Source organism: Salmo salar, chromosome ssa22 (assembly GCF_905237065.1).
Source record: "Salmo salar chromosome ssa22, Ssal_v3.1, whole genome shotgun sequence".
NCBI classification, from domain to species: Eukaryota; Metazoa; Chordata; class Actinopteri; order Salmoniformes; family Salmonidae; genus Salmo; species Salmo salar.
The window spans coordinates 37,558,972-37,571,812 of NC_059463.1; the positions used below are offsets into that span (position 1 = coordinate 37,558,972).

A 12,841-nucleotide genomic window follows, 5' to 3' on the forward strand; every position below is an offset into this window, starting at 1 on the left:
GATTAACTAACTTCTGAAGAGACACATTATTTCATTGTTAGCACCAGAGAATCTTGAGGACTTACCATAAATCCAACCGATTGCTATTGACTGGCAGACAGAGAGCAGAAGGAGATTGTTGCCACTGCACACGTAATGGTCAAAAAGTTGTAGAAAATATAACCCTCCCTGCAACAGAGAACAGACATCATCGTACAGTGTGAAACTATGACTAATCGTCTAATCGGACGATACACTGGTATCGGCTGATCACAAAATGTTAATCAAAGGTACATGATATAGGGTATGTGATTCTCTAGAAAATAGTAACCAATAGTATGTATAGTACCAGGAGGACTTAAGATGTTAGCCTTTCTCACAGAGTGTGAGAATAAAATATTCATATGCCCCCAGGAAAGCAGCTTAACACGTTTCAACTTCTGGTTAAAGGGGTGGGGGGGCCCTATCAGCGGTCTCACTAGACTGGTATACTAACACAGTGTTGAGACATTGGCTAGGTCAGGACATAACTTTGTTCCAGTGCTTGACAACTATAGACCAGAAAAACACAGCCAGAATGAAGGGAGAAAAAGAGTGAAGTCTTGTGTAGTGAGACACTCACCTCTGTGACCAGAAGGAGTCCCAGGAAGAAGCAGACAGAGCAGAGACAAAGCAGCAGCAGCTCTCGACGGTACCCCCTTCGAAACACGGTGGGGAACATGTCTGTCACAGAGGTCATCAGGCACTCCAGACTGACAAACTGTGACCAGGGGCAGAGAGGGGCCAAGTCATCCTCTACTCCTACTCACAAAGTTGCATGAACAACATTAAGCTCCGTCACTTGACTAAAAAATCCTAACAATAAAAATAATTTACCATCTGTAATAAATAACAATGAAATCAGACACAAAATAATAAAAGGTTATCCTACTAATGTAGCCTCATATGGATAATATTTCAAGAATGATTAATCTAACTTCGATGTGGTTGAACCTTTGTTGTCTCACCTGTGTGTCAGCACCCAGCAAGATGACCATGACAAAGAAACATATGGACCACAACTGAGGTAAAGGCATCATGGCCACGGCACGAGGATAGGCTATGAACGCCAGGCCAGGACCTGTAGCAATGTGGACACATGCACTTTTTCATTCTCATACAAAATAAATAAACATAAACTCTGGAAGTATTGTTAAGTATAGAAGTTAGTGGTAAACTATGGAAGTTAGTGGTGGCCCCGGATCTGTTTGTGTTGTCTTCCCAACTCCTATGGTCATTGTCACGAGGAATTGGCAAGACAGCACAAAGTGATCTGGCACCAGGCAATGAAGTTAGTGGTACTCTTACCAGATGCTGCAACTTCAGATATGGGCAGCCCCTGTTCATATGACATGAAGCCCAACACAGAGAAGATAGCAAACCCAGCAACGAAGCTTGATCCTCCATTCACCAAACACAGCACAAACGTGTCCCTATAAATGAGGTAAAAGGTAAGAAAAGGTAAGGTAAGATCAGCTCAGGCCAAATCTCATGCATTGCGCCTAAGGTCTGAGTAAATTTACTCTGTACAGGAATTCAAATAACTACATTTGAGATAAGCTAAACCTTCAGACAATTGACAATAAAGAGGAGCAGGCTTTTAAGTCGCCTCTCTGTCTCACTTGTTTGTGAACCAGGATAAAGAACTTCCTGTGAGGAGCCAGACCCCCCCTGAGCCTGAGCCATGGACACTCTGATGTATGAAAAGGCCCTTTAAGGGTTCAGTCAGAATCAATGCTAACAGTGTGTGGCTCCCAGACTCTCAGGCCAAGGACGGCATGGCCTATAGAGACTGTGAGACACTTGAGAGCCATTGCCAGCTACAGCACTACAGTTCCTGAACTGATCCAAATTATAGTATAGAATATACTGTATATATCCAATACCCAAAAGTGTAAAATAATTTCATAATGGCAGACATAATTCAAACTGTCAGAGTGAGGCTCAAAAACAATACTTGGCATTTCCAAATCCACTACATCCTAGGCTAGTTAACCTCCCGAAGGACACAAAAAAAGGTTAAATAAAAATGATAATACAATAGACAGCCAGCTGGCAGGGAATAAAATATAAGTATTTACTTATAGCAGTCATTGTTATAATGATTGTAGCTGCCCAGTGCAGTCAGACTCCCTTGACAGATGCCAAAGGAGAAAAGCACCTGTGCTCCAGCATCCATCCATACCTGCAATGGTACACATACAGTATACATCACTTTGAAGCCTTTTTAAAGGTAGAACATGAGCTGAAAAACATTGAGTAATAAAAACACAGACAATGCATTGCATTTCCAGCCCACATGGTATCTTCGATGATTTTCTTGATCTACTGTTTTACCTGCTGCTCTCCAAACATACCTGTGGTGCTACAACAACCACATTGCCATCACCTATTTGTTTCGGAATTATGATATTTGGCACACATGTTAAGGGGCATGACAGCTCATTATTTACCTGTGGGTCGACCAGTCTTGCAGGGTCCGGGTAGAGGTAGAACTTGATTCCATCAATAGCTCCAGGTAACGTGAGTCCCCGAGCCAACAGAACGATCAACATCAGATAGGGAAAGGTAGCTGTGAAATACACCACCTATCAAGAGGAGAAATATTACCTGACAATAAATAACCAAACATATTCACCATGACAGACATTTTAGTCCTTTCAGAAGATGTTTGTATCAAGGGAAAATAACAGTGTGGGTATATAACAAGGTGCTTAACGTCAGCCTCAGAAAGAGCAAAATGTATGTTAATAAAACTAAAGAAGTGCAACAGTGAGAATATTACACTGAGTGTACAAAACATTAGCAACACCTGCTCTTTCCATGACATAGACTGACCAGCTGAATCCAGGTGAAATTTATGATCCCTTATTGATGTCACTTGTTAAATCCACTTCAGTCACTTCAGGCAGGAGACAGGTTAAAGAAGTATTTTTAAGCCCTGAGACATGGTTTGTGTATGTGTGCCATTCAGAGAGTGAATTGGCAACCAAAAAGATTTAACCTGTTAGGGCTAGGGGGCAGTATTGACATGGCTGGATAAAAAAACGTACCTGATTTAATCTGGTTACTACTCCTGCCCAGTAACTAGAATATGCATATGCATTGGCTTTGGATAGAAAACACCCTAAAGTTTCTAAAACTGTTTGAATGGTGTCTGTGAGTATAACAGAACTCCTATGGCAGGCCAAAACCTGAGAAGATTTCAAGCAGGAAGTGGCCTGTCTGAGAAGTAGTGTTTCATCTTGGCTCTTTTTATTGAAGACTCAGGATCTGTGCAATAACGTGACACTTCCTACGACCATAGGGTCTCAGAGCCCGGGAAAAAGTTGAACGATATCGAGGCAGGCTCTGGCTGAAACACTTTATCGCTTTTGGCAAGTGGCCACTCAGAGTACTATGGGCTTAGGCGCGTGCCCGCTTCAACCGAATGCTTTCTTTTCCTTTGTCTGTTTATCTAAACGCAGATTCCCGGTCGGAATATTATCGTTTTTTAATGAGAAAAATGGCATAAAAATTGATTTTAAACAGCGGTTGACATGCTTCGAAGTACGGTAATGGAATATTTACAATTCTTTTGTCACGAATTACGCCATGCTCGCCACCCTTATTTACCCTTTAGGATAGTGTCTTGAACGCACGAACAAAACGCCGCTATTTGGATATAACAATGGATTATTTGGGACCAAACCAACATTTGTTATTGAAGTAGAAGTCCTGGGAGTGCATTCTGACGAAGAACAGCAAAGGTAATAACATTTTTCTTATAGTAAATCTGACTTTGGTGAGTGCTAAACTTGCTGGGTGTCTAAATAGCTAGCGCTGTGATGCCGGGCTATCTACTGAGAATATTGCAAAATGTGCTTTCACCGAAAAGCTATTTTAAAATCGGACATATCGAGTGCATAGAGGAGTTCTGTATCTATAATTCTTTAAATAATTGTTATGTTTTTTGTGAACGTTTATCGTGAGTAATTTAGTAAATTCACCGGCAGTGTTCGGTGGGAATGCTAGTCACATGCTAGTCACATGCTAATGTAAAAAGCTGGTTTTTGATATAAATATGAACTTGATTGAACAAAACATGCATGTATTGTATAACATAATGTCCTAGGGTTGTCATCTGATGAAGATCATCAAAGGTTAGTGCTGCATTTAGCTGTGGTTTGGGTTTATGTGACATTATATGCTAGATTGAAAAATGGGTATCTGATTAGTTCTGGCTGGGTACTCTGCTGACATAATCTAATGTTTTGCTTTCGTTGTAAAGCCTTTTTGAAATCGGACAGTGTGGTTAGATTAACGAGAGTCTTGTCTTTAAAATGGTGTAAAATAGTCCTATGTTTGAAAAATTGAAGTTTTTGCATTTTTGAGGTATTTGAATATCGCGCCACGGGATTACACTGGCTGTTGAGTAGGTGGGACGCTAGCCCATAGAAGTTAAACTCAGTTTCACAATTCCTGACATTTTATCAGAGTAAAAATGCAATGTTTTAGGTCAGTTAGGATCTCCACTTTATTTTAAGAATGTGAAATGTCAGAATAATAGTAGAGTGTCACAGCGTCCACAGAAGGTGGCGCCCCTCCCCGGTCGGGCGGTGCTCGGCGGTCGTCGTCGCCGGCCTACTAGCTGCCACCGATCTACGTTTCTGTGTCTTTTGGTTTTGTCTGTCTAGGTCCGCACCTGTTCCTTGTTAGTCATTAGTGGGGGGGTGGGGGTATTTAGTTTGTCCTTTTTGTTTGGGAATTCGTGCGAGATTGTTTCATGTCATGTTCTTTGTGACAGTCGGAATTTTGCGCTGCTTCAGCCACGCCGCGTATTTTTGGATTTAGGCATTAGGGTTGCCGGGCTGCGCCCCGTGTGTTTTGTATTTTGGAACTGTCCTCCTGTCGGATATTCTGTGCACACTGCCTTGTGGCAAATTTATTTATTCAGTGATTATTAAAACATCTGTTCAAACGGACCTCAGTCTCCTGCACTTGACTCTGTGTCTCTGGTGCGTAAAGTTCTTGGACGGCTGCTGGAGCATGACCTATACGTCAAGGCTGAGAAATGTGAGTTCTCCAAGTGAGCCGTCTCTTTTCTGGGATATCGCATTTCCACCACAGGGGTGGTGATGGAATGTGACCGCGTTACGGCTGTGCGTAATTGGTCGACCCCAACCACGGTGAAGGAGGTGCAGCGGTTCTTGGGGTTTGCCAATTTCTACCGGAGGTTTATCCGGGGCTTTGGCCAGGTGGCGGCTCCCATTACCTCACTGATGAAGGGGGTCCGGTGCGGCTGCGGTGGTCGGCAGAGGCGGACAGAGCCTTTCGTCGTCTGAAGGCTCTGTTTACCGACGCCCCGGTGCTGGCGCATCCAGACCCCTCTTTGCCATTCATAACGGAATTGGACGCGTCCGAGGCTGGGGTAGGAGCGGTGCTGTCGCAGCGTTCGGGCGCGCCTCCGAAGCTTCGCCCCTGTGCGTTCTTTTCTAAGAATTTGAGTCCGGCGGAGCGCAACTATGATGTGGGGGACAGGGAGTTGTTAGTCGTAGTCAAGGCCCTGAAGGTGTGGAGACATTGGCTTGAGGGGGCACGACACCCTTTTCTCATATGGACTGACCACCGTAACCTGGAGTACATCCGGGCAGCGAGGAGACTTAACCCTCGTCAAGCCAGGTGGGCCATGTTTTTTACGAGGTTTCAATTTACCCTATCGTACATTCCAGGTTCCCGGAACCGGAAGGCCGACGCACTGTCGCGTCTCCACGACACCGTGGCGCAGACCATTGATCCTACTCCCATACTCCCTGCCTCCTGTCTGGTGGCACTGGTGGTCTGGGAGGTGGATGCGGACATCAAGCGGGCGGGTCAGTCAGAACCCACTCCACCTCAATGTCCCGCGGGTCTGAAGTACGTTCCGCTCGGTGTTCGCGATCGCCTGATCCGATGGTCGCACACTCTACCCTCGTGGAACGGACGGTGCGGGTCCTGAAGGGGAAGTACTCGTGGCCCACTTTGATTAAGGATGTTAGGCGCTATGTCTCTTCATGTTCGGTGTGCGCCCAGTGTAAGGCTCCTAGGCACCTGCCTCGAGGGAAACTACAGCCCCTCCCCGTTCCACAGCGACCTTGGTCGCACCTGTCGGTGGATTTCCTCACAGATCTCCCGCCGTCTCAGGGGAACACCACGATCCTGGTCGTTGTGGGTCGGTTCTCGAAGTCCTGCTGTCTGCTCCCTTTGCCCGGTCTTGCTACGGCCCTACAGACCGCGGAGGCCCTATTTACACATGTCTTCCGGCACTACGGGGTGCCCGAGGACATCGTCTCTGATCGGGGTCCCCAGTTCACGTCCAGGGTGTGGAGGTCGTTTATGGAGAGGCTGGGGGTCTCGGTCAGTTTGACCTCGGGTTTTCACCCCGAGAGTAATGGGCAGGTGGAACGCATTAACCAGGATGTGGGCAGGTTTCTGCGGTCCTATTGCCAGGACAGGCCAGGGGAGTGGGCGAGGTTCGTGCCATGGGCTGAGATGGCACAGAACTCTCTGCGCCACTCCTCTACTAACCTGTCACCTGTCCAGGTTGTGTTAGGGTACCAGCCGGTCCTGGTGCCATGGCATCAGAGCCAGACGGAGGCTCTTGCGGGGGAGTTATGGGTACAGCGCTCGAAAGAGACCTGGAGTGCTGTCCAGGAGTGCCTGAAGCGAGCTGTAAGACGGCACAAGGAGAGCGCTGACCGCCGCCGCAGTCAGGCCCCCGTGTTTAATCCGGGGGACAAAGTCTGGCTATCGACCCGGAACCTGCCCCTCCGCCTGCCCTGCCAGAAGCTGGGTCCGCGATTTGTGGGGCCGTTCAAAGTCCTGAGGAGAATAAACGAGGTGTGTTATAGGTTACAACTTCCTTCATATTACCGTATTAACCCCTCGTTTCATGTGTCTCTCCTCAGGCCGGTGGTAGCTGGTCCGCTGCAGGACGCAGAGGTGCGGGAGGTCCCTCCGCCCCCCCGGACATCGGGGGGGGCCCGGCGTACACAGTCCGGTCCATCCTGGACTCCCAACGTCAGGTAGGGGGCCTGCAGTACCTCGTGGACTGGGAGGGGTACGGCCCGGAGGAGAGGTGCTGGGTCCCGGTGGCGGTCATCGTCGCCGGCCTACTAGCTGCCACCGATCTACATTTCTGTGTCTTTTGGTTTTGTCTGTCTAAGTCCGCACCTGTTCCTTTTTAGTCATTAGTGGGGGGGGGGGGGTATTTCGTTTGTCCTTTTTATTTGGGAATTCGTGCGGGATTATTTCATGTCATGTTCTTTGTGACAGTCTGCATTTTGCGCTGCTTCAGCCACGCAGCGTATTTTTGGATTTAGGCACTAGGGTTGCCGGGCTGCGCCCCGTGTGTTTTGTATTTTGGAACTGTCCTCCTGTCGGATATTCTGTGCACCCTGCCTTGTGGTGACTTTATTTATTCAGTGATTATTAAAACATCTGTTCAAACGGACCTCAGTCTCCTGCACTTGACTCTACCCTTTCCTGCTATCAAGGATAACTCTGACAGAGAGAATTATTTATTTAAGCTTTTATTGCTTTCATCACATTCCCAGTGGGTAGCCTTCCACAAGCTTCCTACAATAAGTTGGATGAATTTTGGCCCATTACTCCTGACAGAGCTGGTGTAACTGAGTCAGGTTTGTAGGCCTCCTTGCTCGCACACGCTTTTTCAGTTCTGCCCACATATTTTCTATAGGATTGAGGTCAGGGCTTTGTGATGGCCACTCCAATACCTTGACTTTGTTGTCCTTAAGCCATTTTGCCACAACTTTGGAAGTATGCTTGGGGTCATTGTCCATTTGGAAGACCCATTTGTGACCAAGCTTTAACTTCCTGACTGATGTCTTGAGATGTTGCTTCAATATATCCACATCATTTTCCATCCTCATGAAGCCATCTATTTTGTGAAGTGCACCAGTCCCCCCTGCAGCAAAGCACCCCCACAACATGATGCTGCCACCCCCATGCTTCACGGTTGGGATGGTGTTCTTCAGCTTGCAAGCATCCCCCTTTTTCCTCCAAACATAACGATGGTCATTAAGGTCAAACAGTTCTATTTTTGTTTCATCAGACCAGAGGACATTTCTCAAAAAAGCACGATCTTTGTCCCCATGTGCAGTTGCAAACCGTAGTCTGGCTTTTTTATGGCGGTTTTGGAGCAGTGGCTTCTTCCTTGCTGAGTGGCTTTTCAGGTTATGTTGATATAGGACTCGTTTTACTGTGGATATATAGATACTTTTGTACCTGTTTCCCCCAGTATCTTCACAAGGTCCTTTGCTGTTGTTCTGGGATTGATTTGCACTTTTCGTACCAAAGTACGTTCATCTCTAGGAGACAGAACACGTCTCCTTACTGAGCGGTATAATGGCTGCGTGATGCCATGGTGTTTTTTTTTAAACAAGTTCTTTTTTTCATTTCACTTCACCAATTTGGACTATTTTGTGTATGTCCCTTACATGAAATCCAAATAAAAATCTAAATTACTAAATTTAAATTACAGGTTGTAATGCAACAAAATAGGAAAAACACCAAGGGGGATTAATACTTTTGCAAGGCACTGTTGGCCTCCTGTACCTTCCCAGTAGACTTCACTCCTTTCCAGACACAGAAGTAGCAGAGTATCCAGGCCAGCAGCAGACACAGAGCCAGCTCCCACCGCAGACTACCAATCTGTTCTATCCCTGTGGAGATGCTCAACACCCTGCGCCTGGAAACAGCACAGACACATTTCATTCTTAATCTCACTGGGTTCACATACGCTTAATAAAAATACTACGTATCAAAAATGTAACCCTGACTAATGTATAATTTGCTCCCTTCAAAAGGTTGTGATTGTGTTGTCTAGACCAATTTCTGTCTTTTTATGGATTAATAAAGTGTTCTAAGGATTAATTAAATCATTTGGATATGGAGCTAACTATCTCTCCAAAGTGGTCTGAACCAAACACTAATCCCTGAGAACAGACATCATGAACAGGGTTGGGTTGGACACACTGCCTTCCCTTAACACTATTTTACAGACAGACATCTTGAGATGTTTTAGATATCATATTGAAAAGACAGAATAGTGAAGAAACTGTAGTTGTGCAATTCCTAAAAAAATTCTGCCAGACACTAACTTTATGATAACTTCTGTACTTTTCTAGACTCATCTTCAATCAGCAGCTGCAGAAACCCCCAAAGTCAATACAGCTGTAAGGATTGAGTCCTATTGATTTACCTTGATAAAGTATTATTTTGAACACATTGACAGTATTTTAAACTGCTATGAGACTTTTGTGCTTTTAGGTTTAATTAGTTTAGAAGGATGTGTGTTAACATGATAGTTGGCAACAAGAAAGAAATAGTAACCATATAAATCTATCGTGCATACACAGACCTTTGTTGAGATATTTAATTAAAGATTACATGGTTAAATGGAAAACACATAATAATAACTTGTGAATTACTTGATCATGAGAAAAAGTGATTATGAGAACATTGGCACATGACTACACTTGATTATTATAAGAATCACAGTAGAGTGTACAGTAGCTATAAGAATCCATGTGGAGAGAGTAGTGTAGAAATAGAATCACTTAGAATATTACAGTAAGTACTGTACATGACACTTACTCCCAGAACTCTGTCGCAGGTGAAGTTGCATTCACAGGGACTGTCCAGTTAGCTGACAGATTCCTCTTGTCAAATTCTATACAAGATTCTGTGGGAGAAAAACTTTTCATTAAAAATAAGACGAGTTTAATAGTTCAAGTGATATGTGTACACAGAATGTTTATTGTTCTTGCAAAGGCTGGAGATTATAATTTTGTTTTGTCAATAGACACCCCATTGTTTTAACCCAGTCATAAAAAGCATAATATAGGCTGGAAATTAAAACCTAAGTTTTATATATTGAGGCAAAACAATGTCTAATGCAGAGACAGCATGAGCAGCTCAGTGGGAGCTCAAACTTGGCTTAAAAATACATCACAAAATATTGTGCCCTTAGATAACTTGGGGAAACATTTAAGATTACAGTGGTAGTCTATATTATCACACACGTCCTGTAATGCGATCTAGCGGACTCAGTGGATCAGGGTAACATCATAAACTACAAACTTCCTCCCCCACCCTTTTGTATCTGATATTTACTACTTACAAATGAAGTGGTAAAACAAGCTAATAATGACACTAACCTAATACAATCAAAACAAGCACCACTTGGTCTGTACTGGAACTAGATAGTGTTACGCAGAGTGGAACAGGGGAATCCAAGACTCAGACGAGGAGACTGGGATGAAGTAACCAAGGTATTTATTGACAGGGGGGAGATGGAGTGCAGGTCAGGGGAAGCTCAGGCGGGTTTCTGGAAGGCTGAAGCTGGAGCGAGAGGGGTTGAGACAGGGTAAGCAGGTCCGGAGGGGAATCCAAGGGAGTAGTAGAGTGGGGAATCCAGGACATAGTAAACGGGACTGGAGACAGGGACCAGAGTCAGAGCGGGCAGAACTATAGCGAAGGGGAACAGGCACAACAGGATCTGAATAGTAACAAACGGCTAGAAACGTAGACTGACTGAGCAGAGGATTACGATCTGGCAGCGTGGAAGTGGCAGGGCTGAGTTTTTGTAGAGGTCTTGATTATGGAACAGGTTGCAGCTGGTGGGGATCTGCTCTGACTCCAGCACACCTATCTCCGCCCACACAATCACACACACAGAGAGAGAGGGAGAGAGTACTGGTGGCGGCAGGTCAAGGAGACACAGGATGAGCGGTAGAGGGCATTGCAGGAGCAGATGTGACAGTACCACCGCCTCTAAGGGCACCACCTGACGCCTGACCAGGCTTATCTGGGTGTGAGGTATAGAAATCTCGTAAGAGGGAGGGGTCCAGAATGTGATGGCGGGGCACCCAGCAGCGCTCCTCAGGCCCGTATCCCTCCCAGTCCACCAGGTATTGCCAGCCACGACGGCGCACATCCAGAAGCCGCTGGACGGTATAGGCAGGATTGTCAGCGATGAGCAGAGGGGGTGGAGGAGCTGCTGCAGGAAGAGACAGGGGACTGGAGCAGACAGGTTTAATCAGGGATACATGGAAGGTAGGATGGATCCTGAGAGAGGCTGGGAGTTTCAGGCGCACCGCAGAGGGGTTAATGACACAGTCAATTTCAAAAGGACAAATGAATCGGGGGGAAAGTTTCTTCGATGCCACCTTCAATGGCAGGTTCTTTGATGAGAGCCATGCCTTTTGACCCGGGGATATAGACTGGAGCTGAGGCCCTGCGAAGGATGTCTTGGGAGTGGGTCATGTCGGAGGCACGAGGCAGGGCAGCCAAAGCCTTCCTCCAGGTTGGGTGACAATGGCGCAGATGGTCCTGGACAGAGGGAACCGCAACCTCTACCTCTTGAGTGGGGAAGAAGGGGAGTTTGTAACCCAGAGCACACACAAAGGATGACATACCTGACGAGGCATTGGTGAGGGTTGAGCACTCCAGGAGGAAGGGTTAGCAGAAGTCACGCAGCGTCTCCATCTCTTGGTTGGCCCGTTCGGTCTGGCCATTGGTCTGGGGGTGATATCCAGAAGAAAGACTGACATTGATACCAAGAGCTGAACAGAAGAATCTGCATACCTGGGAGGTAAACTGGGGTCCTCTGTCGGAAACGATGTCAGTGGGATGCCATGCAGACGAAACACATGGGATACTAACAGGTCCGCAGTCTCCCTGGAGGATGGGAGCTTGGAGAGGGGAATGAAGTGAGCCATTTTGGAAAACCTGTCAATAATGGTGAGGATGACGGAGTTACCGTTTGATGGGGGAAGGCCAGTGACGAAGTCCAGAGCTATGTGTGACCAGGGGCGATGGGTATGGGAAGAGGGTGGAGCAGACCGGAAGTGGGTTTAGTGGAGGTTTTGTTCCGGGCACAAACCAAACAGGCTGAGACAAACTCCCAGACATCTCGCTCCATGGTGGGCCACCAAAAGCGCTGACGCAGGAAGGTGAGGCTCTGGTTCATACCAGGGTGACAGGTGAGGTGGGTAGAATGGCCCCACTGAAGAACATCAGAGCGAACACAATCTGCAACAAACAGAGCATTACTAGGACGGTTACCCGAGTCAGGCTGGTTCTGCTGAGCCTGGCGGATATGGAACTCGATCTCCCAGGTGACGGCGGCAACAAGGCAGGTGGATGGCATAATGGCTTCTGGCTCGGTACCCGTGTTGTCGGTGGTGAAATGGCGAGAGAGGGCATCAGGCTTGGTATTCTTCGAACAGGGGAAATAAGTGAGCGTGAAATTGAATCTACCGAAGAACAAGGCCCACCTGGCTTGCCGGGAGTTCAGACGTTTGGCGGTCTGGATGTAGGACAGGTTTTTATGCTCAGTCCACACAATGAAGGGGGTCACAGAGCCCTCCAGCCAGTAACGCCATTCCTCCAGAGCCAGCTTAACTGCCAGGAGTTCCCGGTTTCCGATGTCAAAATTCCTCTCTGCAGGTGAGAGCTTATGGGAAAAGAATGCACATGGGTGGACCTTCTGATCAGCGGCGTCCACCTCCACGATGAACTGGAGTTCTGGGTCAGGCTGAGTAAGGACCGGAGCGGAGGTGAAGTGACGCTTCCAGGAAAGCTGCCTCTGCCTCAGGAGTCCAGTGGAACGGAGTGGAGGTGAGAGTGGTGAAAGGTGCTGCCAGTCGGCTGTAGTTGCGGATGACACGTCTGTAAAAATGTGTAAACCCCAGGAAACGCTATAGCTGCTTCAGGTTGGAGGGCGCGGGCCACTCTGTGACTGCCATGACCTTGGCGGGGTCCATATGTAACTGTCCTT

The 12,841-nt window shown here is 46.8% G+C and overlaps 1 protein-coding gene across 3 annotated transcripts in view; it reads right to left on the reverse strand.

The window, feature by feature from the left end:
* LOC106583558 (sodium- and chloride-dependent GABA transporter 2) overlaps nt 1–12,841 on the reverse strand; it is a 52,598-nt gene that overhangs the window by 10,865 nt on the left and 28,892 nt on the right. For all 3 annotated transcript variants that reach the window (XM_045705231.1, XM_045705230.1, XM_014167877.2), the window contains 8 exons: nt 9,655–9,742; nt 8,614–8,746; nt 2,472–2,606; nt 2,100–2,203; nt 1,327–1,451; nt 987–1,099; nt 602–739; nt 66–168 (listed from right to left, as the gene is read on the reverse strand). In XM_045705231.1, coding sequence (XP_045561187.1) covers nt 66–168; nt 602–739; nt 987–1,099; nt 1,327–1,451; nt 2,100–2,203; nt 2,472–2,606; nt 8,614–8,746; nt 9,655–9,742 — 939 coding nt within the window. The remainder of the gene's footprint in view (nt 1–65; nt 169–601; nt 740–986; nt 1,100–1,326; nt 1,452–2,099; nt 2,204–2,471; nt 2,607–8,613; nt 8,747–9,654; nt 9,743–12,841) is intronic.